This window comes from Suillus subalutaceus, assembly GCF_016647625.1.
Source record: "Suillus subalutaceus strain FC151 chromosome Unknown DFJ58scaffold_1, whole genome shotgun sequence".
NCBI lineage: Eukaryota > Fungi > Basidiomycota > Agaricomycetes > Boletales > Suillaceae > Suillus > Suillus subalutaceus.
In genome coordinates, this window is record NW_024540250.1 from 80,707 (window position 1) to 107,392 (window position 26,686).

At 48.3% G+C, this 26,686-nt stretch overlaps 13 protein-coding genes across 13 annotated transcripts; 7 read left to right on the forward strand and 6 right to left on the reverse strand.

The window, feature by feature from the left end:
- The first annotated feature begins 138 nt into the window (after positions 1 to 138).
- DFJ58DRAFT_751930 (uncharacterized protein) lies at positions 139 to 4,762 on the forward strand. Its single transcript, XM_041387795.1, has 11 exons — positions 139 to 380; positions 402 to 513; positions 535 to 2,006; positions 2,029 to 2,932; positions 2,989 to 3,117; positions 3,172 to 3,250; positions 3,308 to 3,449; positions 3,498 to 4,005; positions 4,037 to 4,054; positions 4,105 to 4,370; positions 4,422 to 4,762. The coding sequence occupies exons 1-11, from the start codon at positions 259 to 261 to the stop codon at positions 4,555 to 4,557; spliced, it is 3,888 nt and encodes a 1,295-aa protein (XP_041251072.1). The 5' UTR covers positions 139 to 258; the 3' UTR covers positions 4,558 to 4,762.
- A 302-nt stretch (positions 4,763 to 5,064) lies between these two features.
- On the reverse strand, positions 5,065 to 5,786 carry DFJ58DRAFT_693161 (uncharacterized protein). The gene is made up of 3 exons (XM_041383410.1): positions 5,608 to 5,786; positions 5,422 to 5,552; positions 5,065 to 5,359 (listed from the first exon to the last, which is right to left on the reverse strand). Exons 1-3 carry the CDS (start codon positions 5,648 to 5,650, stop codon positions 5,288 to 5,290), a joined length of 246 nt encoding a protein of 81 aa, XP_041251073.1. The 5' UTR covers positions 5,651 to 5,786; the 3' UTR covers positions 5,065 to 5,287.
- A 37-nt stretch (positions 5,787 to 5,823) lies between these two features.
- On the forward strand, positions 5,824 to 7,311 carry DFJ58DRAFT_751937 (UBC-like protein). Its single transcript, XM_041387796.1, has 8 exons — positions 5,824 to 5,993; positions 6,051 to 6,127; positions 6,199 to 6,210; positions 6,262 to 6,411; positions 6,465 to 6,486; positions 6,544 to 6,585; positions 6,638 to 6,740; positions 6,791 to 7,311. Exons 1-8 carry the CDS (start codon positions 5,966 to 5,968, stop codon positions 7,128 to 7,130), a joined length of 774 nt encoding a protein of 257 aa, XP_041251074.1. The 5' UTR covers positions 5,824 to 5,965; the 3' UTR covers positions 7,131 to 7,311.
- A 2-nt stretch (positions 7,312 to 7,313) lies between these two features.
- Positions 7,314 to 8,054, forward strand: DFJ58DRAFT_751938 (uncharacterized protein). The gene is made up of 2 exons (XM_041387797.1): positions 7,314 to 7,779; positions 7,832 to 8,054. The coding sequence occupies exons 1-2, from the start codon at positions 7,543 to 7,545 to the stop codon at positions 7,988 to 7,990; spliced, it is 396 nt and encodes a 131-aa protein (XP_041251075.1). The 5' UTR covers positions 7,314 to 7,542; the 3' UTR covers positions 7,991 to 8,054.
- A 249-nt stretch (positions 8,055 to 8,303) lies between these two features.
- Positions 8,304 to 10,901, reverse strand: DFJ58DRAFT_909368 (Pre-mRNA splicing factor PRP21 like protein-domain-containing protein; the record flags this gene model as incomplete). The annotated part of the gene is made up of 6 exons (XM_041395137.1): positions 10,718 to 10,901; positions 10,355 to 10,664; positions 9,981 to 10,300; positions 9,504 to 9,929; positions 8,920 to 9,449; positions 8,304 to 8,876 (listed from the first exon to the last, which is right to left on the reverse strand). Exons 1-6 carry the CDS (start codon positions 10,851 to 10,853, stop codon positions 8,304 to 8,306), a joined length of 2,295 nt encoding a protein of 764 aa, XP_041251076.1. The 5' UTR covers positions 10,854 to 10,901.
- Positions 10,902 to 10,933: 32 nt separating this feature from the next.
- Positions 10,934 to 11,574, forward strand: DFJ58DRAFT_850792 (mitochondrial 54S ribosomal protein YmL31; the record flags this gene model as incomplete). Its single annotated transcript, XM_041393801.1, has 4 exons — positions 10,934 to 11,055; positions 11,108 to 11,222; positions 11,282 to 11,401; positions 11,457 to 11,574. The coding sequence occupies 4 exons, from the start codon at positions 10,934 to 10,936 to the stop codon at positions 11,487 to 11,489; spliced, it is 390 nt and encodes a 129-aa protein (XP_041251077.1). The 3' UTR covers positions 11,490 to 11,574.
- On the reverse strand, positions 11,559 to 12,665 carry DFJ58DRAFT_649206 (U3-containing 90S pre-ribosomal complex subunit-domain containing protein; the record flags this gene model as incomplete). The annotated part of the gene is made up of 5 exons (XM_041381516.1): positions 11,559 to 11,737; positions 11,767 to 12,063; positions 12,113 to 12,187; positions 12,243 to 12,393; positions 12,450 to 12,665. 5 exons carry the CDS (start codon positions 12,663 to 12,665, stop codon positions 11,559 to 11,561), a joined length of 918 nt encoding a protein of 305 aa, XP_041251078.1.
- Positions 12,666 to 12,763: 98 nt separating this feature from the next.
- Positions 12,764 to 14,330, forward strand: DFJ58DRAFT_751946 (ribonuclease H-like domain-containing protein). Its single transcript, XM_041387798.1, has 6 exons — positions 12,764 to 13,310; positions 13,378 to 13,530; positions 13,590 to 13,766; positions 13,833 to 13,931; positions 13,982 to 14,080; positions 14,159 to 14,330. Exons 1-6 carry the CDS (start codon positions 12,882 to 12,884, stop codon positions 14,303 to 14,305), a joined length of 1,104 nt encoding a protein of 367 aa, XP_041251079.1. The 5' UTR covers positions 12,764 to 12,881; the 3' UTR covers positions 14,306 to 14,330.
- Positions 14,320 to 17,003, reverse strand: DFJ58DRAFT_751948 (uncharacterized protein). The gene is made up of 14 exons (XM_041387799.1): positions 16,982 to 17,003; positions 16,902 to 16,918; positions 16,425 to 16,851; positions 16,354 to 16,366; positions 16,178 to 16,234; positions 16,076 to 16,120; positions 15,837 to 16,024; positions 15,733 to 15,785; positions 15,569 to 15,683; positions 15,355 to 15,516; positions 15,199 to 15,307; positions 15,023 to 15,146; positions 14,718 to 14,971; positions 14,320 to 14,550 (listed from the first exon to the last, which is right to left on the reverse strand). The coding sequence occupies exons 3-14, from the start codon at positions 16,676 to 16,678 to the stop codon at positions 14,425 to 14,427; spliced, it is 1,500 nt and encodes a 499-aa protein (XP_041251080.1). The 5' UTR covers positions 16,679 to 16,851; positions 16,902 to 16,918; positions 16,982 to 17,003; the 3' UTR covers positions 14,320 to 14,424.
- A 548-nt stretch (positions 17,004 to 17,551) lies between these two features.
- On the reverse strand, positions 17,552 to 20,289 carry DFJ58DRAFT_751957 (HEC/Ndc80p family-domain-containing protein). The gene is made up of 8 exons (XM_041387800.1): positions 19,950 to 20,289; positions 19,482 to 19,893; positions 19,242 to 19,431; positions 19,096 to 19,190; positions 18,893 to 19,037; positions 18,287 to 18,840; positions 18,096 to 18,226; positions 17,552 to 18,042 (listed from the first exon to the last, which is right to left on the reverse strand). Exons 1-8 carry the CDS (start codon positions 20,219 to 20,221, stop codon positions 17,895 to 17,897), a joined length of 1,947 nt encoding a protein of 648 aa, XP_041251081.1. The 5' UTR covers positions 20,222 to 20,289; the 3' UTR covers positions 17,552 to 17,894.
- Positions 20,290 to 20,355: 66 nt separating this feature from the next.
- On the forward strand, positions 20,356 to 21,271 carry DFJ58DRAFT_751959 (uncharacterized protein). Its single transcript, XM_041387801.1, has 3 exons — positions 20,356 to 20,497; positions 20,554 to 20,670; positions 20,730 to 21,271. The coding sequence occupies exons 1-3, from the start codon at positions 20,415 to 20,417 to the stop codon at positions 21,070 to 21,072; spliced, it is 543 nt and encodes a 180-aa protein (XP_041251082.1). The 5' UTR covers positions 20,356 to 20,414; the 3' UTR covers positions 21,073 to 21,271.
- Positions 21,272 to 21,515: 244 nt separating this feature from the next.
- DFJ58DRAFT_780 (uncharacterized protein) lies at positions 21,516 to 23,429 on the reverse strand. Its single transcript, XM_041389721.1, has 8 exons — positions 23,332 to 23,429; positions 23,155 to 23,280; positions 22,806 to 23,096; positions 22,525 to 22,753; positions 22,418 to 22,468; positions 22,166 to 22,365; positions 21,889 to 22,101; positions 21,516 to 21,840 (listed from the first exon to the last, which is right to left on the reverse strand). The coding sequence occupies exons 1-8, from the start codon at positions 23,347 to 23,349 to the stop codon at positions 21,667 to 21,669; spliced, it is 1,302 nt and encodes a 433-aa protein (XP_041251083.1). The 5' UTR covers positions 23,350 to 23,429; the 3' UTR covers positions 21,516 to 21,666.
- Positions 23,430 to 24,447: 1,018 nt separating this feature from the next.
- On the forward strand, positions 24,448 to 25,650 carry DFJ58DRAFT_751969 (uncharacterized protein). Its single transcript, XM_041387802.1, has 6 exons — positions 24,448 to 24,618; positions 24,673 to 24,741; positions 24,798 to 24,819; positions 24,874 to 24,926; positions 24,991 to 25,335; positions 25,381 to 25,650. The coding sequence occupies exons 1-6, from the start codon at positions 24,559 to 24,561 to the stop codon at positions 25,516 to 25,518; spliced, it is 687 nt and encodes a 228-aa protein (XP_041251084.1). The 5' UTR covers positions 24,448 to 24,558; the 3' UTR covers positions 25,519 to 25,650.
- The last annotated feature ends 1,036 nt before the right edge of the window (positions 25,651 to 26,686 follow it).

Genomic DNA, 26,686 nt, shown 5'->3' on the forward strand with positions numbered 1-26,686 from the left:
ATTTTACTTGGCATGTCCACCTAGTCAGACCAAGACAAGTCGTTTCCTTCTATGTCCACCTCCAGTGCTCCACCTTAAGGGCGGACTTCACGATCACGTGTTCCGACGCGTGCGGGTAGATTCCCACGGTGTTTGTTGACCGACCTTCTCCAACTCTGTTCATTACTACAACCGAGACACTTTCGCCAACGACCCCAACGATCAGCTCGCTACCGAGCTCAACTTTCACGACAGCGACGCCATCAGGTGGTAAACCATATGATAGCGCTCACAATGAGCGCACAAATAAATTCCACAGCGTCCCCACAATCGCTTCTTTCCAACTCGTCTGATCTTGTTCAATCATCCATCCGTCGCAATTCCGCCATGGGCTGGAGCAAGTCTTCCTCACCAATTGCTAGCACGGCCACGACGCCTCTTCGAATTGCAAAGCGTGATAGCTCTAAACCAGCTTTTCCTCTTGTTGCCCGTCGATCCTCATCCAGTTACAGACATCTCAGAAATAACAATCTTGTCTCCAAATCTCCTTTCAAGTCTTCAATTCCAACGCCATCCAGACCTTCTACCTCTGCACATAACAACGTCCCTCTCCCTACACCCCCCTCGCGTAGGGTCAGTGGCGAGAAGCGTCCCCGCCCCGACTCCATGCATGACCAAGCTGAGAACGAGCGTCCATTTACCCTCAAGCGGGAACGCCGTCAGTCAAAAGTCTACCAGGGACTCGTGGAGAAGGAACCTGTGACAAAGAGCCCCTTCAAACGTCCTCCTGGCACCCGGGAAGAAACTCCACCCCCAGTACCTCCCAAGTTCATCCCTGTCCCACCAATTCCGGAGCCTTCCGCTAGTAGGAGTGCAACTCCACCGAAGGCGATTACCCCCACACGCCCATCACTCGTTACCAAACGCCTCCATGGTCCGCGAACTGCTGACCAGCCCTCTCTCGAACGTAGGCGCCAGAGACGAAAAACTGTAACATGGGATGAGCGTTGTGATGTCCTTGAGTTTGACTGCGAGGAAGGGGAAAATGATCCCTTTTATTCTGATGAAGATGACTATGGCACCCCGGATCCTGATCATCCCGAACAGGCAGCCGTAATATGTGGCTCACTTCCTTCTGAGCTCTTAGAGTTAGTAGACCCTCCTCTGACTCTCCCGTCACATATCAGTCCACCAGCCGTCCGCCCGGATGACGATGTCCTGGAATTGGACTGTGAAGAAAGCCGGGATGATACCTTCTATTCTGACGAAGATGACTATGGCAGCCCTGGTCACAGCGAGCAGGCAGCTAAAGTATTCGATTCAATTCCCTCTGCGCTCTTGGAGCTCGTGGGCTCCCCTCATAACCCTCCTTCACCCATCGTTCCTCCAGCCGTCCGTCAGGAGTCACCTGCCCTACGTCAAGGCTCCCCGCTCTGCGAGTCCGCGAGTTCGCCTACCCTTTCCATTGGTGGCAGCGCAGGACGCGCCCCAAGGACACACATCAGCAGAGAGGATATCCATACACGTCTCATGCGGAAACGCAGCTCGGACAGTCCTATGACATCGGGTAGTATGTCTCAGCAAGACGGGGATGCACAACTCCCAAAACAAACCGAGTCCCATGGCAACGACATTGCTGATGTAAAGGTTGAAGAAGATGAAGAGCAGGAGGAACGCGTCGAGTCGATGTCGGTGATGATGGATATTAGTGCCGAGCTTGCAACTCTTCAAGCTGCAGAGCGAGGGTCCCCGAGTCCCAACGTTATGCGGCCGAGGGGCGCCACCCAACTTATTTCTCATCCGCCTGCGAACACTGTTTCATCTCTTGACACGACGTGTGACATTTCCAACAGCTTTGATCTTGGTGACTCCATGGACTCAGTGCAGCTTGGCGAGGTGCGCTCCGCCCTCGACAAGGTTATGCAGATGCGCCTCACGCCCAATCGCAGTGCGGACAGTCCTTCAGTGCTGGGTGGTGCGGCTGAGCAAGCTGCTGACGCAAAGTCTCCCCAACAAATCGCGTCCTTGTGACTTTCTCCAGGAGGATAGCATCATCAGTGATGCAGAGACTGAAGAAGATCAAGAGCAGGAGAAACGCGTCGAGTCGATGTCGGTGATGACGGATATTAGCGCCGAGCTTGCGACTATTCAAACTGCAGAGAAATGCACAATTAACTCTGCGGCTGTTGCAGTAAGTCAGCAGGGGTCTCCGAATCCTGCCGTAACAAGGAGCTCCCTCGACCTTCTTGCTCCACCATCTACGAACATTAGCCTGTCTGTTGATGCGAGTTTCGAGCTTAACAGCAGCCTCGGTCTTGGTCCAGGTCTCAGAGATTCTGTGAACTCTGTCCAGTTCAGCGAGATGCGCTCGGCACTCGACAGACTCATGGATGATGTCAAAGGCACGGCAAGTAGGAGCTCAAGCCCGAGAAGGCCCACGCACATGCGCGTCGAGTCTGTCACTGAAGGCATCAAAGCAGGACAATTCGACAACAGCTTTGGTACGGGTGACGAATCTATGCGCACGGAGACGGACTTTGATGCGTCGATGTCCATGGACAGCCATGTGGTACGGCCGCGGGCGGCACCGTTGCAGCGCGCAGCGACAGACTCGATAGTGTACACTGCCCCAGCGTTTAGCAGCCCCATGCTAGCAGAGGAGCAAGCGTCGCAGGCGAAGCATGCCATACGTCAGAGAGAGGAGCTTATACTCGAGAAGCGTCGGGCGGCGCGAAGACGAGATAATGATGAATCACTGGGATATTATACCCCGCCCCGTGCAGCGCCAGCTGGCAGACCTTCACGCCGGCGGAGTCAGAGTACTGGTGACGCTGGCGCCCCGGCGAAAAACGATATGCTTCTTGACCTCGGTATCTCCGACAGTGAAGGCGACCCTCTAGCTGACAGTATCTCGAAAGAGTTGAAGAAACTTGATCCTGAACATAGGAAAGGGGTGAGCTCATTTGTTTTCTGGTGCACGTTAAGGTGCTCACGTTGATCTTTGCGCAGAAATATCGTGTTCGGGAGCATGAGGCGATTTTTGCGTCTGCCGATACCGAGCAGGTCTCACATATGTCACTTGCTGGTGACGTGAATGGTGGAAAGGCATGGAAGGCCGTCCGACGACCATCGGACATGGTAATTGATTGTTTGCCTTTTCTGCCATTGGTTCTGACATTTTTATTGTTCTAGAATGAATATTCCAAGCAAATTAAGGAATATAGGTCAATGGAAAAGCCTGGGAAGGCGCATGGCAAGGTGTTTGTAAGAGGTTAGTGAAATTATATTACCCTTGAGAGCTACAGCTGATAAAATTATCGATCTTTAGTCGTTGGTGTTCGCGGCTTGAGGGTGCCCATACCACAGCAAGCTACAGCTCTCACGTGTACTTTGAACAATGGAATACATTTTGTCACTACTCCAGAAACCCGTCTATCCAAAGATTCGCGCATCGACCAAGAGTTTGAGCTGTAAGTTTGTCACTATTAATTTTGTAGATAGTGCTAATCCCGCGACAGTATCGAGCACAACAAGCTGGAGTTCACTCTCACCCTCAAAGTCCGCCGTGATGCACATATCACCGCCCAATCACAGGCTCTTGTGCCACCGCCTGCGCCTCGTGTGCAGGCCCCGATACCCGTACCCAAGTCTAGGGGTGGCATGCTTAGCTTCTTCTCATCATCACCTAAAAAGCAACCTCGCGCGACACCAACACCCCCTCCACCTGACCCTCCTTATAGACTCCCAGATAATCTTGCACGGTATCTCAAACAAGATGGAACTCTTGCACGTGCATTGATTTCATTCAAAGATGTGGCTGCGAGATGCGATACTCGACTATTCGAGACTACCTATCCACTAATCGGACAGCGCGTCGAAGCTTCAGGGGGTCCAACAACCATGGAGTTGGGAGAGATCGTATTGCAGATGTTTAGACTTCCACCTCTACCTGGTGTTCTGAGCAATCAGCTTCCACAGAGTCTTGAAGACTGTCACCGGGGTTTAAGACATGTCGCCTGGCATAAAGTTACGTACTTCGAGGGCACGCTGACGCAAGCATGGAGGTGATTGCATGGTGCGGGATTTTTTTACCATCTCATCAACTGTCGCTTAGTTTCACTGCAGACATGGCGGCGGCGACGCCTTCGAGTGATTGGCGCGAATCTTGTTGCATTTAACGATGTCACTAAGAAGGCAACGGCCACCATCAACCTCAAGAAAGCCATCGCAGTTGAGGACAACCAAGATACGCGTACAGGCGCTCTCAGTCGTGCTCGGTCAGCAGATAATTACGATGGGATGTTCGCAGTCGAACGTTCCTTCCGTCTCATATTTCCTGGAAACCAAGAAATATTCTTCTTCGCGGACACGGATGATGAGAAGGCAAAGTGGTATGTCCAACCTCGCTCATGCATGTTCATCTTGTTGACATCTCTTGCCAGGCTTGATGTATTCCGTGCGCTTGTCGGGCACATCCCACCGAATCCATTATGGGCAGAGTTAATATGGCAACGACAGCAAGAGATGGCGAAACAGCCCCCTACGCAGATGTCTTCTTCGAAGATAAGTCCCCGATAGTAATTCCCTTTTATTTTTGCATCTTCCGTCTAGCTTAGTTTTCGTTCGTTCTCTTGTGTTTTTCTCTCTTTTTCTTGCAATTTTGTTTTCTGTATTATGCTACAATAACGTCGTAGTCAGTCGCATTTGCATGCATATGCTCTCTATGTAACAGTAATTTATGCACATAAAGTACAGACATATAGTCTTGCTTCTTGGACTTGAATGGCTCGTGAATACTTTCATATCAAGTGACATCTGGTGCACTGCAGACTAACTCGCTCAGACGCACGCACTTAAGTATCCTGGTTGCCGGCTGTCAGGACGATTCTGATTGTAGCAAGGGACGATCGATGATCGACAGCGAACGTAAACGCACACTAGCACAGTGCGTGATGTTGCGGAAATGCTAAATATGTCGTCCATGACGTGTTTCCTGCTGTCACGTGGGTAGTACTTCATGAGGACTGGAGTTCAGAGCGAAACACGACAGATTTATGCTTTGGACGCTCGTACGTGTCCAAAGATATGGGGAATTCGAATGCCATTTAAAGACACGTCCTTGCAAATTCAAGGGGAAATTAGGGTTTTCTGATGGAGAAATACAACACCCCACCAATCAGTACAACAGGAACACAGGGCGGAAAATGCATGTCATGATACGCTTTAGAATGACATTGAATGAAATCCGAGCGTGACTGAAGCTCACGCGGGTGCGTGTGATGCATGGAAAACTGCAGACCATATAAGACTATTTGGAGTTTCTGCCAAGTCTAGCGAGGTGATAATTTATCGACGATCTAGGTTGTTTGCCGCGGACAGGCTGTAGAGTGGAGCAGTGAATACATTATACATTTAACACGCCTGTTCCAGAGAGAAACTTACTGCGGTGCGCATGCATTGAAACAAAGTCTCGGCAGCCGCCTGACATTGATTACTGGCTAGCATGTCGCCTGTTGCTGCCCAACACCCTAGCATATTCGAGAGCTCCACTGCACAGACATTGGGGGGTAAGTCTACGCGTGGCATTGGTTAAATGACCTGTGCAGAGAAGATAATTTTGGGACTCACTTTTCCGAGGTCTGACTTTGACCTTGGCAATATGAACCGTCATTGTTCTGTAGATCACCAACCTAGTGCTCAACCCACACTACAGCAGAACTGAGGCCGTGTTACAAAGTTTGAGCGAAAGCAGAACAAGTCTCGTCGTGAGCAAGACTTTAAACACCTGAAAATTCAATACACGTGACCTCAGTAGACGTGATGCCGTTACGGGGTTAATAGCCACCTGAATCCTTCCACGTCTGCAATCATCTTGAAGAGGTTTCCACTACTTCCAGCTTCAGCTAGCAGCCCATCTGTTTTTCAGTATATAGTCGTAAACTGCGAGCCCGTATCATATTCCCGCTGCAGCTGAAGCGCTGGGGTGATGCCTGCACTCAACAAGAACAATTCCGGTGCGCCAACATTAGTCTACTTACTTCTGGGTGCAGATTGACCGGCCCCCCACATAGCTGTCAAGCGGATAATGCAAGAGGCGAGGGAACTTGCAAACGATCCCTGCACCGATTATCATGCAGCTCCTCTTGAGGTGCGTGCTCCTCACACGCACGAGTCTCTTATCCCCGCCGACACATATTTGTCTGGATTCTGCAATCATAGGATGATATTTTTGTATGTGACATCTACAGATAATGGGTTGGCATATCGAATGACGGATTGCAGGAATGGCATTGCACACTTCGTGGCCCCGCTGGTACGGAATTTGAAGGTGGCCTGTATCATTTCCGGATAGTGCTTCCAGCAGAATACCCCTTCCGACCGCCTTCTCTGATGATGCTTACGCCCAATGGACGGTTCGAATTAAACACCAAGGTACGCCCCTTGCCAATAAGACATCAGAATTATATTGAGGTTCCGTGGATCAGATATGCATCAGCTTTACAAACTGTTGGTTATCCCATGTGGTGTTGTGGAGTCGATTAACTAACGTCCATCATACTCCAGATCATGAAGAGGAATGGCAGCCCGCATGGGGTGTTCGCACAGGTAATTTTCCGCATTTTAATTCGGCGTTCGTGTATCTTACCTTTTGCATAAGCTATAATCGGACTGCAAGGATTTTTCCCTCTGAAGGGCCAGGCAGCTACTGGTGTTGGTTCTGTCGAATATCCCCCCTCAGAACGTAAGCGTCTGGCCCAATTGTAAGCATCGGTCTAGATTGCACTTAATAAATCTGACGTCACCCATCAAGGTCACGGGAGTGGGTTTGCCCGCAGTGCAATCAGTGTAATCTAACGCATCTCCCTGATCCCCACGAGGGACCACTGACGCATGTAAACGTACCATCACCGTCGTCGGCCCCGCCTGCCGACACCGCGGAAGTCGAAGTTGTTCAAGACAACCCGGCCGCCTCCGTGGTATCCACTCCTGTCCGTCAGTCCGATAGGATCGAAGAAGAGCGACAAATTCACATGCGTGGAACTGCGCAATTTACGCGTCGTAGTTCACACCGGCCTCCCCTAATTCTTGATACTGCCATTTGTGTGCTCCTTGTGTTGGTTCTAGCGTTAGTCTGTCGTCGGGTTTTGTGATGGGTATGACGTATTAGTACTAGTAGAGTATATTTCGTATTCTACTATTCGGAACTTTGTTGTAAGTATAGTTCAACCGCTCCTACGTTCTAGATGGTTTCTCGACACACGTTGGATGAATAACCGTCGACAAATATTTTTCCGAGGACTCGATCATTATGTTAACATAAATTTGTCATTGACCCTAGTTATGCGGGGATTCCCTGGGGAAGTCCAGCCGCCGGCGACTTGTAAGTCGTTACGCCCCCTGGTTTTAGGGTCTTGACCGTTAACTTTATTATTAATACTATATTTGTGCTTTACCTCCGAAGTACGTGATGATATTTATGAGGACCAGTCCCCCCTGCCTTTAAAATCAGAGGAGGCGATTCCAGTCTGCTGCAACTTGTCTCTCGACTTGTTCTCATCGGAGATGTCAAACGGTCGCCCACGAAACACGCGCAAGGCCAGGTCTGCATCGCTCCATCTCCCAAGGCGGTGCGATCCCACGCCAGTACCCCCATCCCTAACAAACTCACCGCACCTCTCGTCGCCGTACAGCGTATTTCGTCGAAAACCAGCCATCCTGAAGACCCCTTCCCAGGAGGATGACGAGTGGTTGAGAGACATGGTGCCCATGGACAAGGAGCAAGGCTCTTTTGATGAAAACCTTTTGAGCGTGTCGTCGTCAGCGACTTCAGTCCAGAAGCAATGGGAGTCACCACAGGAGTCATCACCATCGTCTTCAGGGAGCTCGTTCGAGAGCCGTGCGAGACCTATCATGCATCGCTCATGGTCATCTCCCACAACACAATCGTCAGCACTGTTACCAACCCTCTGACTTGACGGACGGGCAGGGTGAGACACCCGGGGGCGGGTAATATGAGTCCTGCGTCATTGCGGATTACGTATTCATGGCAATATTCTGCCTTTTTCTGGTAATCTCTATTTATTTGGGTCTTAGGCTTCATCGGGTCTTAGGTTTCATTGGGTCTTAGGTTTCATCGGGTTTAACTTGCTTGTTATCGCGTCCATCAGTCGCGCACTATTACTTCTAACTATTTCACGCCTAAGTGATTTACTTTATTTTATACACTCTTACTATGTCTTGTATTATCACTATCCCAGATGAGTCACAAAGTATGCCTTCATAGAATTATGCACCCTATGTTACAAAAATAGATGTACAAGCGATCACTTCTTCTTACCAGCAGTGATACTAAGCACAACAAGATCATCCTCCTCCAAGTTATGGCTAGCGATAGTACTATTATTCGTCAGCATCTTACCCGCATACGATATTCGAACTTTGGAAAGAGGGAGATTGCTGCCAAGAACTTGATTTATCCGATCACGCAGCGTTGAAACCAGCAGAGTGAGAGGAAGATCTGTAACAGTGACTGTCTGGCCGTTAAGCTTCCATTCCGGCTTAGACGGGTCGTTGGGAAGTTGCACAGAGAGTGATATGGTGTAGGGATGCATTGCAACCCAGTCTGCTTCGGGATACAAAGCACCACCAGGCAGTTTCGCAATTTTTTGCCGTTTGATAGCAGGCTGCTCTTCTAGTCCTTCCATCTCGTCTGCGCTGCGCACCATGCCTGCGTGTGGCGGTGTTCCTACACCACCGGCCATCATTCCTGCCATCCGAGAAGGATGCATCCCAGCAACAGGGGGCTGGTAACCGAACGGTTGCGCAGAGTCGAGACCTTGATAGTGAAGGGGTGGGAGCATAACTGGCGGTGCCTGAGGCGGATATGCTGATGCAGGCTGCGGGCCAGATGAAACAGTAGCAGAAGAGTAAGAAGCGGACCCGGATGATTGCACAGGAGGGGCAGGTAATGATGCGTGAGGAGGAGGTAGACCCGTCATTGCAGGCGGAGGTGCCTGACACAGGGCCGATTCCAGGGCCAATCGCATTGGCATCCTGGGGTCCAAGACCTTTTGCACGATGGATGGCAGCAATCTGCTCGTCGAAGTTGACGTTGGTTGAATATTTATCCATCGTAGAAACCTTCGTCGCAGTGTGACCATCCCACACAACCTTCTCCCTCTCTTTCCGGCGTTCCTTCTCTTCTTCTTCCTCTTTCTTCCGCCTCTCCTCATCAGCCTCGGCACCGAAAATGTCCACACGTGTACGAGCCAAGTTTTTGAGTGACGATACTACGTTTGCACCGCGCAGAAGCTCGGACGCTTGAGCTTTACGAGCTTCGATATTGTCACGGTGAGACTTCCACTTGGGATCCAGTAGCTCAATACGCATGTGTTCATCAAGTTCATCAACAGGAATCTGCTGTCCACAGATCGTGCACGTTGTAAGGGCAGCTCCCTTTTTAGCGCCAACTGCAATATTCAAAGGTAAGCTGATTATCAGAAGGAACAATGCTGACAACATACGTTTTGGAACATAGTCTGTCCTGATCTTCATAGGTCCCGAAATGCTGGCACTTGCTTGCATTGCACGGGCGCGCTCAAGTTCCCTCACTCTCTCCTCATCTTCACTCTTCCTCCTCAGCTGCGCTTCGTCGTCCTCGTCATCACTCTGTTCCATTGCAGCGTCCTCGTCTTCAACAGCCCCAATCCCAACACCACTGACAGCTGCAGCCGCTTCGGCCTCTGCTGCAGCCTGTCTGGCCTTGTGAGCTTCTATCTCATCCGCAGTGTTTTCCATGATCATAGCAGCCATTCTCTTTTGAGCAAGCGTCATGCTCTCCACTTCTTGCACGCTCATTGGAGGAGGCAGCTCTGAATTTGCATCAGCGACCGTGAAATCGATCGTTTGAACGATTGCATAGTCATGCCAGTCGATCTCAGCAAATGCACCTAAAGCAAACGATCATAATTGGTTGTCGACACGAGGGAAAGGTAACGTACGTTTCTCTGCTTCCTGGTCATCTTGTCTCTTCTTATCCTTCTCCCTTTTCAAGCGTTCCCAACGGGCGTATTTTCTTGACTGCTCTAACGTTGCCCCCTTCGCGCCTTCCTGCGCCCTAATACTCAACTCCGCCAACATCTCCTTACCTGGATACAAAATTTTGAGGTACTGCTCCACGAGGCGGTTGAAGCAACCAAAGAGAGAATGAGTGGGTCGCAGGAAGTCGAACTGATAGTTCCTTCCCTCGTTTTGTGAAAGTGTCGCCAAGAATGTCCGTCCGCGACGGGCGGTGAAAAGTGCAGTCAGTTTCATGATATCTCTAGCATAAATATCATTAGCCCCATTCTTACGGAATATAACGAGGACGACGCACAAGTCAATAGGGCTAACATTTGGCATGTCCATAGCAAACTGCGGCTGAGGGTGGTTCGAACGCCGAGATCCTCTGGAGTCATTGGCACTTCTTCTACCCCGTCCACCGTTTCCTTTTCTTGTGAAGGTGTCATCCAGCTCCTCTCCAGCCTCTATCTTCTCCATGCGATGCCTATAGTAAGCATGATAAGGATCCGCGGGGTTGAGGAACGAAAACTTGGGATCCTGACGCTGGTTCTCGCGAATTTTATCCTCAAACTGAGGCGGGTTCGCAGAGCGAGCGACGAACAATGCTGTTCTGTCGATGACAGCTGCAAAAAAGCAAATCTCAGAATAACGAACACAATGTAATGAAAGACCTTACATTTGATTTCTGGAGGTGGTAGGATGAGTCCACTGGTAAACCTGAGTGAAGGATCCCGAATGCCATTCTCCATTTCGACATCGCCATTAAAGGCGTGTCCGTTCATGACAGGCATCATTTGTGTTTCTACCGCCATGGTTGTTGTCGACGTGAGCGACGTTAATGAAGCCTTGACTTGAGCCGCCCGTTCACTAAGTCTTATCGGAGTTCTAAATAATGCTGCTCGGCATCTATCGGCAAATACTTCTTAAGCGACGTCGCGGTCAACTAACTAGCTTGCACCCGAAATGTTTGGCTGCTTTCCGACCTACGTCGGTGAATCTAGGTGGTCTACTATGGTGAGCCGTATAGTCCATTCAGCAGCGTTTTCTCATCATATCTGCTGTTTAGGAAGACGCCATGGAAGTTGTCAATCACGCGAAAAGCCAATGCACGTGCTCGTCTGAAGAAAGTCGACGCAGTCATTGAAACGGTCAGAGCAAGTGGCATACAATGCAGCGCATTGGTGAGCTAGTCGACTTGCTCTCCCTGTGTTTCACATGGTTTAATTTTTTGTGCTTTCAGGAAAAGGCACTGCAGCTGCCTAAAGAACACGAGATGGATCCCAAGGATAAATACACGGTGTTCAGTGCGACTTCACGAGGCTATCGAAAAGGCATTCACAAAGTGCCCAAGTGGACTAGAGTGAGTTTACCCTCATCAATCGCACATTTAGTATATTGAAACGTTCACTTATTAGCTCACACTAAGAGTCAACCCGAAGGGATTTTAAGTGATGCCTCTTTACAATTATGCATATAGACTGCGGTATTGTACTTTTAACTTAATCCTATGGGATCAACTAGAAAAGCACCAGTTGGATTTTCCCTTCCTGAATGCCCTTGAGTACCTTTGGTGCCCCTAGAACGGTTCGGAATACTTCGTCCCGAGTCTCCGGGATATCTAATAAGTTTCTGTTCTTTGGGTCTCGATATGAGAGATCCAGGATAATGTGTGTGAGCTGAGACACCACAAGGGCGTCTGAGAAACATTGAGAAAGTGTTTATCACGGTATTCCAAGATAGTATCTAGCTCACCGGTTTCACATAGTAGTTTGCCAATTCTTCCAGGAGTCCCAACAGCAGAACCAATTTTTGACCTCTTGAGATAAGAAACGTGCTCTTCCAGCTTAAAGTGTCTCGCAAACAACTTTGCTACATCTGCACCCTTCTCACGACGCAGTCTCTTATCTTTGAGAACTCTGGTCGCATCCGCGACCCGGAGTGCAGCTCCCGCTATGAATAGCAATGTGGGAGCTCCAGCCACTTTGGACCTTTGCGACAGACGGGTGTGTAGTGTCGGAAGAACTACAATACATCAATATACATTTGCAAGATGTAAGATGAAAAAACATACCTTCAATAATGAATTCAACCAGATTGTCTAACGATCTCGACCCCGTCCATATCGTCGTATCCGCAATCGATGATTCTGTCTAGTTGTTAAATTGAGATCATTCTGTGAGGACTAATATAGTTGAGCTTACCGGGTATCAAGACGTCACCGAGTTCTATCCCAGACATTGCAGGGAAAGCCTTGACTTGCATAGATGAGACATAGTCTGCGAGTTTGTGAGCAGGTTGCGCTGCCACTGAAAGAGGCTCGATAACCTCGACTGTTTCTGCTAACTTCTTCTTCTACGAAGGATAATGATTGTGAGTGAAAGACCAATGATCTGATAGGTGATACGAACCTTGATCTTGCGCTCCTTTTCCTTTTCTCTCCGCTTGCGTTTCTTTTCTGTCGTTGTTTTCTCCTTGGTATGAACCTCCGCTTCCTCGGCATCCTCATCTGCACTTAGAAGACCACCTATATCGTCGCCTAGACCATTGTCTTCCTCGCCAGAGGTAGCGACGAGTTCATCCGGCACGAAGTCATCGTCCAAGTCATCACCTCGTTGACCATTCATGCTGCTGTGAGACAAGTAACGGTGAGAACAATGATGAAAACAAGCTTTAGAAATGGTCTTTTTTTGCTTCCGCGAACCGTGATGCTTGCCGGACGGTGCCGAAGTAGACCCTGTCTAATAGCCTACTCTTGGCCTACCTGTCAAACCGCATACTGAACTTAGTCACTTACAAGTTACCAGTGTCGATTGCCTAGGACGCCCTGCCAACCTGATATCATGCAGCTAGCAAGCCCTGACCCCGACGGGCTATCTTCCTTTGTGACCTTTCTCCTATCCCTCATTCAACTCCTGGCCTCCAATTGGAAAGTCTTTCTACTCTCTTCGTTTCTTATATTGTCTGTCACAGTCTTTACACGCCGCGCAAAACAGTCGAAAGAGTCTTCTTCATTGCTTGTCGAGGGTTCTCCCCCTCACCAAAAGCCTTTAAACGGTTCAGACATCCCTCCAGTATATCATCGTCCATATTCGCAAATATCTGACAGATCAACTTCAAAGTGGTCTTCGCAAGCTCAAAAAGATCTGATCGTGAAAATCGCTCAAAAACAGGATCATCGTGTAAAGCAACCCTACGATGCCTTTCTTGTTTTGGACGTCGAGGCTACTTGCGAAGAGGGGGCCGGCTTTGAGTGGCCTAATGAAATCATAGTTCGTCTCATCTACTATTACATGGTTCTTTTTACACCCAGCTCCTGACCATGTCTTGCTAACATAGGAATGGCCTGTCTGTCTCATGCGCTGGAAAGATAAATCGGACCAAGGAAAAGCTTCCCAGCTGGAAATCGTAGATGAGTTTCGGAGCTTCGTCAAGCCGACATGGAGACCTCAACTATCGCAATTTTGCACGGATCTTACAGGAATCACGCAAGTTCGTCCGATGTTTCTGCTTCGATGCCGTATCATAATCAAGTCATGATTGAATTTTAGGCCCAAGTCGACTCAGCGCCAACCTTTCAGAAGGTCCTGAAGATGTTTGCACGTTTTCTGGCTTCTCATGGATTAATAGATCCAAAGAGCGGGAGACCTATACAACGCTTCTGCTGGTGCAGCGATGGACCTTTTGACATAAGGGATTTCGTCGTGAAGCAATGTTTCATATCAAAAGTCAGTAGTTTAAGCAGGTCTACTTAAAAGTTCGACCAATCTCATCATCTGTTTATCGATTGTCAGGCGCCTATGCCATTGTGGCTCAAAGGGAATGTTCTCGACGTCAGGAGAGTTGTCTCGGTTTGGGCAGTTGCGTCTAGCAATCCGGACACTACGACCAAGGTGCTTATTAATTTCCGTCGATGTGGACTCACTCACGATGCTCTTATCAGCCCTCAGCACGTTCTCATATTCGATCATTGAACATACCGCAGCAGTTGCAAGCCCTCGGGTTGCCAGGGTTTCAAGGCCGTTTGCACAGCGGTATTGACGTCAGTACCCGACTTCCTCACGCAACTCTGCCTTGCTGATATTTTTGTTCGTCTTCACACCGTCATTTCTTCCCATAGGACACACGGAACATTGCACGTGTGATGACTGAGCTTGCTCGTCGTGGTGTCCGTTTGGAACCCAAGACATCCATCAATCCAAATCGTCGTTGGAATTGGATGGGAAAGCCTGGAGAGGTTCTCGAGCACACTCTAATGTTCCAATGATATGAAATGTGATTGCTTTAAATGATTGTTACCAATTAATAATTTATAGCCCAATGAGAGTAAGTAGTGAAGCTAAAAACACATCAATTTCTAAAAGTGTCCATTCCCCTGCGCGAACTCTAATAGTGCTGCTTCTGTTCGACCAAGCCGTCTGTGCCAGTACCACTCGTGGTCACAGTTGGAAAAAACGGAACCTTGATATACCAGCTAACTTGGTTCCCGAAAATACGTAATTGAGAGATTTCCTAGAGGTGCAGAAGAGCAGTGTGTTGGATACACAAGGATGAGAATATTGTAGGTGTGGGCGCTCTGGCGTCCGAAACATCCCACGCCAAATGCGAAATGGAAAATTTACTAACAAAGAGCATTCTCTTCAGTTCCATCAGCAACAAAATTCTGGAGAGCTACTCACAAAGTCCCAAAGAGTTCCGAATGCAGGAATACCAAGTTCCTTGCAACCATGCTGGATCTCAAAGTTGCCCACATAGTTGGATGTGATGAAGACAACTTCAGCCTGCCAGGAGTCGTATACCTCCTTCAAGATCTTCATGGTGGGTGGACGACCACCACGGACCTTGGAGTCCCAAAGGAGGAGACGCTCTGGACCGACATGCCTGTGAATGAGATTACTAATGGTTGGGCCGAATGTTTTCTCTTGATCGGAGCCTAGTGGACATGTCAGTAATATGCATATGCCTTAGGTTCAAATTATCGCACCGATCCAAATTAGGTACCAATATGGAGACTGGATGCAAGTCGAAAGGGCAGCGCCAAGACCAGTTCCAGTGCAGATACGGATTCCACGCTTGTAAAGGGTCGACGTATTGGAGACACCAGCGAACTAGAAAAAAAATTAGCAATCTGATCGGAAAAAATTGCTTTGGTCGGTTTACCTTCAGCTCACGAGTCCAAATCCTTCTCGGCGGGTCGTTGACCAGGCTCTTGGTGAAATCACCTTGCACACCGCAAATAAGGTAGTGGTATTTTGCATGGGTACCCTCGCTGCACAGAGTTAATAGGATCGCATAGCGACGACACAGAAGACTCACGAGATGATACCGAAAGCGTGATATTCCTTGACAGCCGAGCGACTGATACGAGCAAGCAGACCCTGTTGCATACCACGCTCGAAACGGAGAACAGCGACTTTCGGAGAGGGCAGTTCGATGTCAACCTTGGCGTGTCTCGTGCAAATCCAAGGTAAAACAATACTAGAACTGCTGTGAGCAACGCAATCGAGAAGGCACGTAAAGCATTACTTACAAGACGGACATTCCAACCGTGTACCAGAAGGCCTGCTGTTGGACGACGTATCGACCAATGTGGTCGAAGTCGTTATCCGCGGCATTATAGGCATTGGTCACGATAGTGTATACCCCTTCAAACAATTAGCACAGTCGTAAGCTTTCCTACGTTAGAGAACCTACAGGTCATGACCAAGGAAGTCCATCCGAAGAAACGATGATTTCTCTCGAACACACTAGGTGCCAATGTCAAAACGCTGGGATGATTGACCGAAAAGAATACTCACTTGTGATGGGTGTTACGGACCCACGGAAGACCAGCACAGATTGTGACGAACAACACCACCGTGGTGATCACACCGAATGCAAGTATAGAGTCGTTGAACAAATACTTGGTCTTGAATTGGTGGACGACCATGAGGATGATCCAGGCAAAACCGGAGATTGCACATCCACTGTGGATACCACCAAGATGCTGTAAAGAAACGTCAGCTCCTTGAAATCGCTATTTGCAGTTCAAACTGACCTGTAGCGTGGAGGTACATGCAAGACGGAACCACAGAGGGGTCCACTATAGTAGAAAATATATCAACATCAATTGAAAATGTCAAAAATGCATGGTACGAACCTTGGCGAAGAACGTGTTGACGAACAAATACAAGCAACGCCCGAATATTTCGTTTCGCTACAAGAACCGCAACGTTCAAGTTGCCGACGACCGAGTGCACCAGGGTATTTTGCCGCGTATGGCCATTTTCCAGCAATCGCAAAGCCAAGCCCAATGAAATTGAGCGTGAATATCACCGTAAAGAAACGGCTTGATAGATGAGAAGAGTGAGCATTCAACCACATGTATTGTCAGATAATAACCATACCGATATGAGTTATACCAGATGATCCAGAGGACCCACAAGGGTGTACTCTTCTTTGCTGGCTTGGTAGGGGGTGGTGGTGGCTTCGCGACGTTTGAGGGAGTCACTGGTGCATCTTTCTTAAGAGACTGCACGGCGAACACCTCTATGTCTGATTCCTTCTTCTCGTCCCTGGCGAGATCGGCGATCTGAGGAGAGCGGACATCCAGTGTCCCTTTCTCCGCATCATTGTAAGCCAAGGCAGGTCTAGTAGACATTGCTCTCTCCAAAGTCGCGATAAGAAACTACCCGCTGGGCGTAGAGAAAATATGAAGCGCGAAGTTTTAGACATTCAGTATGAACCCTTTTATCGTTTCAAGAGTGCGGGTCCTTTCCAAGGTTTTCCAACATGAGAAAGACGATCGAGCCTGTGGATCTCGGAATTACTAGTCTGTTGCCACAATATTAAAAAATAGGAATAATGCGACACAGGATATTCACAGCAAAGGCTCCGGCTCCTGGGTGACCAGTGACCCGGGGGATTCAGAGACAATAGATATGAAGGGCGTGAACATACTCACAGTATCAAAGCCAGATGGAAACTGGTAATGACGACTCAACTAAATGTCTTCGTCTTTATTGTTTAAAGTGATGTGACTCCCACTGAGTACTGCATCTCAGAGTCGGGTCATTCATTCGATAACTACTATGTGCACGACTCCAAAAGGGTCTGGAACTTTCCTAGCAGTTCGCGTGATAGTGACTGAAATAGTTATTCCAACCAACAGAAAATTATTGACTTACAAATATGTCATTGCTGGAGCGCCGATAGGCCTCCATGCAAAATCACGGACGTGTGTTCAAGATCACGGTCTTCCTGGGAAGATGGAAGCATAATTTGGCCGAAGCCCCGGAGAGATGAGAACGTACCCCTGTACTGCTTGAGAACTGCCTGTTACCCGGAGCAAGATTTCCAGATAGCCGCACAGATCTACCACATAAAGTATACATGGGTTCGCAACCTGTGTGGTGATCATCTTAGTACAAATTTAGAGCTGTGTGCGAACAACAACACGAAATTCTCAGAAGCGCGTGTGACCAAAAAGGAAATTGATGAAAGTGACAATGTCACATTAACAGACGTCATTAATCTTATCTAGTGTGCGAGTTATGCGGGCTTGTTATCAGATATGAAGCAGGTACATTCCGATCACCTACTTCAAGCGCTTCCGCAACACGGCCCTGCGCAGCAATATGGAAAATCAAATCTAAATTTGATGTTCGGAATACTCATAGACGCATAACCAAGGGTGCCGGTGATGTACCTCACCGAACCTCATTGTCCGAGCAGTCGGACCAAGGCATGCGGAAGCACAAGTGCGAATAACATATACACTTGAACCTGGTCCTTCGCCCACGGAGTAACATATAATCAGAATACACATAACAAATACCTCGAAAATACTGCGGCTACCTGACAGGGGTACTGATCAATCAGTTCCCCTCCTCAACAAAATCTCTGAGGCGTCGCAATTGCGCAGAAACTTCTTCTTTAAAGAGACCGATCTCATTGCTGTTCTTGGCAATAGCTCTGATGGTCTCGTCTTTCAATCGTGAGACCTTCGCTATTTGCTCTCGATAGCTAGCAGACGGTAATGAAAATTTTGATTAGTTGGAGCGGGAAAACGGACTTACTCAAATTGTAAGGCCTGGAGTCTTGATTTTACTCCCATACCGCTCGATAAAGCAGCCGTGCGCGCATGGGCAAGTTCTCTCTCCAATCGGGCAGCCTCGGCATTGCTGACCATAGACTCTTGTTGAGCAGCCTATAACGGCAAAGTGTATCAATGAGAACTATAACACAGTAGTGAGAAAATACGACTTACATCTCGAAGGTCATCCGCCTGCTCGTTCAGGCTCATCACCTTCTTCTCAATTTCTCGCACCTCCTCATCGACATTCTCGCATTCCAAAGTCAGCTGATCAAGTTCGTTATCCACCTTGATGCGCTCGCTTTCAATATCTGCCCGATCTGTTCTCTTCATCTCGGCTACACTGCTTAGTGTAGGTTTTATGACCTTGCGAATGTCAGAACCCAGCAGTAGCTGCTGAGGATTCCCAGTGGCCGTGTTTAGCTCCAACCTGAGGTCGATGTTGTCGAACGGTGGCTGGAGTGGGGGAAATAAGCCCACAGCAGATAGGAGATTACCATATAGATCTAGTGCCTCTTCTGCCGCAGCCCCACGGTTGGTTGTTATGACTTCCAGAGACATTACTGTCTTGCGCGCTTCAGAGATTTTGTATTTGAGGTCCTCCAGATTCCGTGATAGCGTTTCATGGTCAGTGTTCATGCGAATGACTTCTTCTGGTGTCAAGTTCTGAACTTTGACCACCTCGCTAAGCTTTTCATGCTCGGCTTTGAGTTGATCGAAGTTCTGAGCTGAAAGTCAGAGTTCATGATGATTCACCCGCCATCAGTTTGCATGACGCACATCGAGCAGCGAGTTCTGCTTTCTCGCGAACTACAGATTCAGTGAGTTGTCTTTTTCGCGACTCCAAGCGGTGCAAAACGTCGTCAAATTTGGCTCGATCATCCAAGATACAAGCCCGGATTTTCTGGAGTTTTTCCAGAGGTGCCTAACGAGTCTATATTTAGCGGACAACATTAGCCGAAATGATCATACCTGTAACCTACCTTTGATCCTCGAAGTTCGTCCAACTCCTTCACTCCTTGTGCTAGTAGTGCTTTCTTATTTTCTAAGTCGCCGACCACCCTCTCGTTCTTTTTCGCTTCAATTCTATCGTGAGAAAGAGCTGTTTTTAAAAATATAGAAGACGTACTGTAAGTAACTTCCAGTGCTTTATCCTGTTCGTGGAATACATCTGCGCCATGAAAAAAGGCGACATAGGCTTCTGAAAAGTATTCGAATGCAAGCGCCTGATGATGAATAGGGTCGCTGAACTCTTCGGGAATTCTATCGACAATTTGTAATGTAGGATCATCTTCGCTCTCCAAGTAGTTCAGCCGAGCCTAGAGCAAGCTATTAATGCAAGGTTGTTTATAGTTTAAGTGTAGATAACCTTTCCCATCTCGACGAGCCAATGCAAAGCTGCCAGCAGAGTAGGCCATGAATGCATACTTCCCGGAGCAGCCAGCCATTTGTTGTCAATTTGGGCCGCAAACGGGTATCGCAGGGCTTTGAGAGCGGGTTGAAATTCATCCTCAAAGCGAAGGCGAGTATCAAACGGGTATCCAGGATCCGCGATAGCCACAAGGTGTTGAAACATGGCTCGAAAATCTTTGCCGGTGATGTTTGATAGCGTTTGCATAGAAATGTCGAATTCTGTCGCTTGCAGCCAAGAGTATATTTCTTGCTTCATTTTCGATTGATATGAGCGCTCGCGAATTGGTCGTGGGTCCTTGAATGTTTGACTACCGGAAGGAGGAGCAAGAGACGCGCCGCCTGTCCATACTGAACCCCTCCTAGAGGAGCTGAGAGTAGGGTACAGTTCGAAAGGAACGTTGGCGAGATTGGAAAAGACACTTACTTGGTTAAAGGGGTACGCCCATAATTCGGTTTGCTCGTACTCTGTAGCAGTGGATTCACATTCTGCGACCGATAACCAGAATGTCCTGTATTTGAGCCAGAGCCCGCTCCCGGGGGCAAATAGGGTGTGCGGGCTGCTGGGCCAGCGAGGGACATGCGCATAGCAGACGATGGTGCTTTCTTTGCTGTTGATGGCATTGGTAGGCCTGACCGAGTGTTGCCATATATATCAGTGGCAGGCTGCATGGTCGAGCGGCGGAGCAGTTCCGACATGTCGCCGACGAGCAGTAGGAAGTTGATGTGTTGGACGCGTCGTGCGTCGCGATCAGCAGTAAAACAAGTTGTCATATGCACGTGACCGTGCCACTAGACCCTTTTGATTAGCATCTGATCTTATCTAATATCTATATACTAGTACTACTTGCAATTGCTATCTACTACGTTCTCGATTCAAGAGCTACGTAAAATGTCCAACCGCCATGCTCCAGTGAATCTCTTTGGAGATAATGGAATGAGGGCCAATCTACCCATAAACTTGATCAATGTCGCGTATGGCTCACTCTTGCCAAATGCTATATCCCACTGACTGACCAAATCAATCTCAGAGACACACAGGAAATCTCAAACTCTCAGGAAATATTCGTGTACCGTGACTCTGGTGCAAGCATTATTATCGACATCCTCCAAAAGGTCGATATCGAAGATCCGGAAGCGGCAGCAAAGTTAGTGTCCCCCTGATGTTGTACATGTGTTCAAGAAGCTCTGATGCAGGATATCACAGATTCCATCTCGATGCAATAGCAGAAGACAACGATTCAATGGAACATACTTCCAGCATTGTTCAAAGACCCGTCACCAATGAACTTTCTCCAATTGTACTCGACGGACGGCAGGTTCTAAAGAAGGCGGGGTCAATTCACCACCTTCGTACCCTATTTGCTCTTTTCCGTGTCAAAGGAAAGAACCACGATGTCGTCGTCTCGTTCAACATTCCGATTGAAACGGGACAAGGACGGGGAAGAAATGGAGCTGTTACTGCGGAACAGGAACAGCTTATCGCATCAGACTTCTACGGAGCAGTGGATTCCCTGAGAATTGTCGATTACAACCTTTTTGCAGTCTAGGCTTCCTACATCATGATAACGGGCTCTACAGTTCAACACAACTTTCTCGGACCCGATCTCCAGATCTTAACATCAATATCTTGCGCTTGATCTCTCATGAGTGTTATGAACGTTGTTTCAGAAACTCGATCTCCGTCTCATACATATCGGTTTGATTGCATCCTATATCATCAGCTTATCGCACTCCTAATGGAGCATCTCGTGGAAAGATGTACATAGTATCAGGTGTGCTTCCTCGTTTCCGCTCCATACTGTGAAATGGGGGCCGCCTTCCGCATGGATGTAACCGCCAAACGTCGATCTCACTTTCAGGGTTTCTAATAGGTCAGACGGGAACTAATGAGAACTGAAACTTCTTCTCATTTCGACAATGTGGCCCCAGTGGGAACGAAAACATGTATTCAGGCATATCACGATGTATCACGCTTCCACCAGAACAATACGTCATGTACAGGGAATAGACTCATCGAGACACAACGAGAATGATTCGGGAAGATCATTACCAAACCAATAGGAAACGGAAATGATTATGATGGTATATCAGACTAACGATAGCATCAGCGATCACATTCGCGAGACACGTGCGAACATCAACTACGTCGGCGGGCGTACTGAGTCCTCATCTAACATTTGCTCAGCCTCAGGGTCCTCCACGATCGGTTCACCCACACTCCTCTTCGCTGCCTCAGCAGCCTTGGCATCTTTTTTGCGCTTTGATGATTCCTTGAGCTTTTCCCATCTCTCACGAAAGCGTGCGATCGTCAGTTTCTGCGAGGGAAGTCAGACAAAGGCATCACACATGTGTTCGCAATGTACCTGTTTATCATTCTCCATGCGAACAGCTCGAACGTCTTCTTCCAACTCCCTTATGCGGCTAAGTAGCTGTGCCTCCCGATCACGGCCAACGTTCAATGCTGTGACTGGTGCTGGAACAGCTGGTAAATTGATATTCAGAGCGCTGAGGTCTACTACTGGTTGTTGCCCGGATGGTCTTGTTATTACCGTCGAGGCACCCATTGCTCGCTGTGCCTAATAGAGAGTATTGGTAATAAGTCAGTCTGATAGAAGGATCGGCGAAGGAGCGCAAGATCACCTGGTGTCGCGCCATCACAATGCTTTCGCGTAATTGTTGGTCCTGTTCCTTGCGCAGCTGCATGATCCGCTCAGCGGCCGCCAAACGTTTTGACATCGCCTCAAGCTCTTGCTTCAGAGATACATTTTCTTTCTTCAATTCCGAGCGGGACGGTTCCGAATCGGAGGGAATCATGTAAAAGGATTCTGATAGCTCGTTACCTTGGAGAGCTCGTTTTGTAACGCCAAGTCCATTGACAATGTACCGACATACCTTCGTCCGCAAATACTTCCTCGTCCGTCTCCTCAAGCAAGGTATCCACTTCTGAACGAGCAAGTCAAAACAGAGCTATTGATAATGCGGTTTCGGCAATCACTTACTCGACTTAAATTTACCATCTAATCCCAGCCGTGTAAAAAACGTAGAAGTGTGGGGCTGTTCGATATCGGTGTCACTACATGAGCTCCCGTCCCGCCGCGAGCTCTTCTTTCCCGACGTGGGTAGTTCGGTACCCAAAGGGGCTGTGGCAAAGGCAACTGGCTGGGATAAATTGTCGAGCATTCCCTCCATGATTCTCCAAAAGTTATTGAAGGCATCGCCCGGATCAGACTATCAGTGCAAGGTTGTAAAAAGTCATTGGGTAGAATATATATAATCATACCTGTTGCCCAAGCACCATGAATGATTCGTCGACGTTATTATGGGAGTCTAATAATCGACTCGAACTACTAGCACTAGCATGCAGCGGGACGGAGGGTGCAGGAGCGGGCGCGTGAGGAGAGACATTTGAGCCGCCCCCGTTCTTGTGCGTATGAACCTGTGCATGCCTCGGCGTAGTCTTTTGCGGTAGGGTAGGGTCCTGGTTTTCCTCACGAAGTTTCGCAATTCTCCTCTGTAGTTCCTTTCCAGCTTTTACATGTTCATTGTACAGCATACGGAGCGTCGATTTTGTCTGAGAGGCATTGCAGGTCACTAGGGGCACTAGATATGATACAAGGACTCATACGCACGTTTGCGTCCTGTGACTTCTCTTCGCAAGCGTGAAATGCTTCTGCAGCTTTTATGTGTTCCTCTGAAGCTGGGATAAGCAACCCTTGGCTTCGGTAATCCTCTGCATTTGCTGCATGTTGGTGCGCCTGTGCTAAGTATCAGCACCAGAATGGTATCACATCCATACAATCATCTACCGTTTGTAATGATTCCATCTTTTTGTTCACTGGTTCACTCGTTGGATTAGGGGAGAAGTGAAGAGGACTAACTACGGAGACCTCGTAGGGTACGGAATTTTTCGTTTATTGACGCGGAACTAGATTGGCTGAAGTGACCTAATGAAGAGGTCTTTTTAGGCGAGGCATGCCTGCTTGATCAGCGTGTGCCACCTTTCACTCGTCTAACTTGCAACCAACTCTTGTACATGTAATATGAAGGCAACGCAACGTCGTAGACTGATGAAGTTCCTCCTTTCGAGGTTCGGGCATCGGCATAATCACACGGTCCTTTGGAGACGGAGCTTCCACTTAATATGGTCACCAATTGCAATCGCCGCCACCGTGATGATTGCAGCGTCTCACCACCACTCTCACAGCTCATCGGGCAATAGCTCACTGCGTGGGATCCCGAGCGACTTAGCAACAGCCAGGGATGAAACTCTTCTGGTGCTATGTAGCACCTGTGAACAGCCCACGCTGTAATATGAAACGTGCTAAAGCTGGCTCATGGCATCCAGTTCGCTGCTTCCTCAACGTATTTTGGATCACGCATCTTGCCAGAACCTACCAAGGAGTCCCTTTCATACTCTGAAACTCTCGAATGAAGGGTTTCAACATGACATTGCCTTGTTGTAAATTCATCCCCTGCATCATGATGGTCCGAGGTACCCGGCATCTGCATCGGTGCTCTACGTTCACATGCGTTTTCGTGCCGACAATACTCTCAGATAGCCCGAACGAATCTTTCACCACCCGAATTTTTGTCACGCGTCCCTGTTGGCAGCGAAATTCAGAGCATTGCAGCAGACTCACGCAGATTGTATTTTCACTGGGAGCATTGTACAATTCTGGCAGTTTATTCCTTCCGATGAGCTGATCGGAAGAAGTAACCTTTTATCAATTAATTTTAGATCGCGCCTCTGTAATGTACGGGTGAGAGTATGTTCACTAAGCATATGGTGCGTTCGACCGCCGATGTTTAGAACTGATAGGAGGCAGTGTCCTGAATATGGTCAACTATCAAGCGGGCATGATGCAGCGGACATGCATGCATAATTATCAGTGATCAAGTTTGAATTGCAATTTGGACTAGCCCCTGAGATCAGCACCGGCCGTCATGTTCGAAATGAGCGACGGCAACGTGCGTATAACACGGCTAGTCTGTAATTCCCCTTAATCCATCACCTCTATCATCTATTATTTACCATGGCTTTGGGTAGCTCTTCTTTTCAGGAGATCAGACCTGCGGTCGTTCCTGATGCTGCGGTGCGCCGTCCCCGATATACTGGTGTATGATTCTGACATGTACTGATTGACTAGCCTCGCTTAAGCGGGATCACAAGGCAAAACTTAAGCGACCAACCCGTGCGCGAATATGACGAACACAAAGTAAGCATTCGACATATTCATGTCATGGATTCCAGATAATCTTTGTGCCTGAATAGGCTCGCCGAGGACGCCGAAGCAGTAAGTTGTTCCCGCTCAGAAGTCGGAATGTGACATTCCATTCTCACTGCTCAGAGCCAAGCACATCTCTGGAGCCGTCTGTTGGTGGTGCGGCACTCTCCAGAACTGTACGTGACAAATACGTATTCTGGGACGTACTATGAGTGCGACCCATCTAATACATTTTAATAGAATGAATATGCATCCCTACCATCACGGAGGCCTGAGAACTCTTTAGCCGACACATTCATGTACATGTTCGATAACCCGTTCGCCGACGCCGCGCCTTCGGGGGACACCCCCAGTTCTGCTACGCGAGAAGATCCGATTCACGATGTCATGAAATACTCGCATGTTGTCACTGCAGAACACAAACCCAGAGTCGCCCGTGTGTCAGGTATCAACGGAGCATGGCCAGAAAGAGCTGAGATAGTAAATCCAAGTCGAGGTTTTCCCGCGCCTACCATTCCTCGTGGTACATTTTCACAGGCAAAAGCTTTCTTTCTGAAGTTAAGCGCCAGCGGGGGTTATTTACAGGTGAGCATCCTGATATGGCTGCAGGATCAGCTGACCTGAAAACAGGGAGCTATCTCACAGCGAACGCGAAGTCAAGATAACCCTATCAAAGACAAGGACTCAATAGGTGACCAGGTTAAAGTTGACGTACCTCGTGCTCGAAGTGCGAACGGAAGGATTATGTGCGACCCAAGCAGTTGGTAACTTCTGTATATATTGCATGGTTTGAACTAGCTTCAGCAGAAGTCAGCAGACTACTGCCATTCTCTCGTGCTTGTTACAGTAATTGAGAATTTCTACTTACTGGAACTGGTGAATGGATGACTGTGGGTAAAACAATGCTGGACTTTGGAAAATATTTGAAAAAGATAAGCCGTGAAAAGTAACACATGGAATAAAATTATGTCGGTAACATTCTACAGTATCGACGGAGGGAATGGCTTTTCTTGATGACGAATAAGACGCGAGAATGTTAGCAGCCACACTGGTTGCTGGAGTCGAGCTTGCCCGATTTGATCGTATCGAGACCCTGGACGATATAGAGAGATTGGGGTTGGCACTGCACAACTCGTACCCTGGCTGGTCGCAGTTATGTGTGACTGCACAGTCCAATGCGCTGATATGAGTAAGGAGAAATTTTCACCAGGTAGCTCAGGGATTGTCCCTGTACATATTGGAATAAATACTTAGTTACTTAGTACTAGGAATGCCAAATTCTAAAATGTCACGGTCGTCGCCGTTTGCAAGTCGAAAGGGAGCCAAACTCACGCTTAGAACTTGAAGCCGTCGCTAAACCTGTCCTAAACGGGACTTGTACCTAAACCTTACGGCGCGCAACGCCAACACTTGCAGTCTTATTCCGCGTCCTAAACCTCAGCAGTGTTCCTAAACCACGTAGTTTATGTTCCTAACCCTTAGAAGACCCAATCCTTAACACTCCTAAACCTTTTCTGACCCTTTCCATAGAGTATATCCAGTACTATGTAGTATGTCTATGAATATAATGCACCTCTCACTCAAAAATGGAATTAACTGATTATACATTGCTAACATAACAAGGTTTAGATAAAGATTAGGCCTGCTGAGGCGGCCAGGAATGAGGAGGTTTAGGAGCACTGCTGACACGTTTTAAGACTGCAAGTGTTGGCACTGCGGCGGCTGCGCGCCGTAAGGTCTAGGTACGAGTCCCGTTTAGGACAGGTTTAGCGACGCTTAGTGTGAGTTTGGCTCCCTTACGAGTCGCAAACGACAACGACATTTTAGAATTGAGTGCGTCCCTACTAAGTACTTACTGTCTTCCTTCTATAATATTGGTCTGACTAGGGGAGACTAAGGAAATTCTACTTCCCAGATACCCCAGTTGTATATTAGT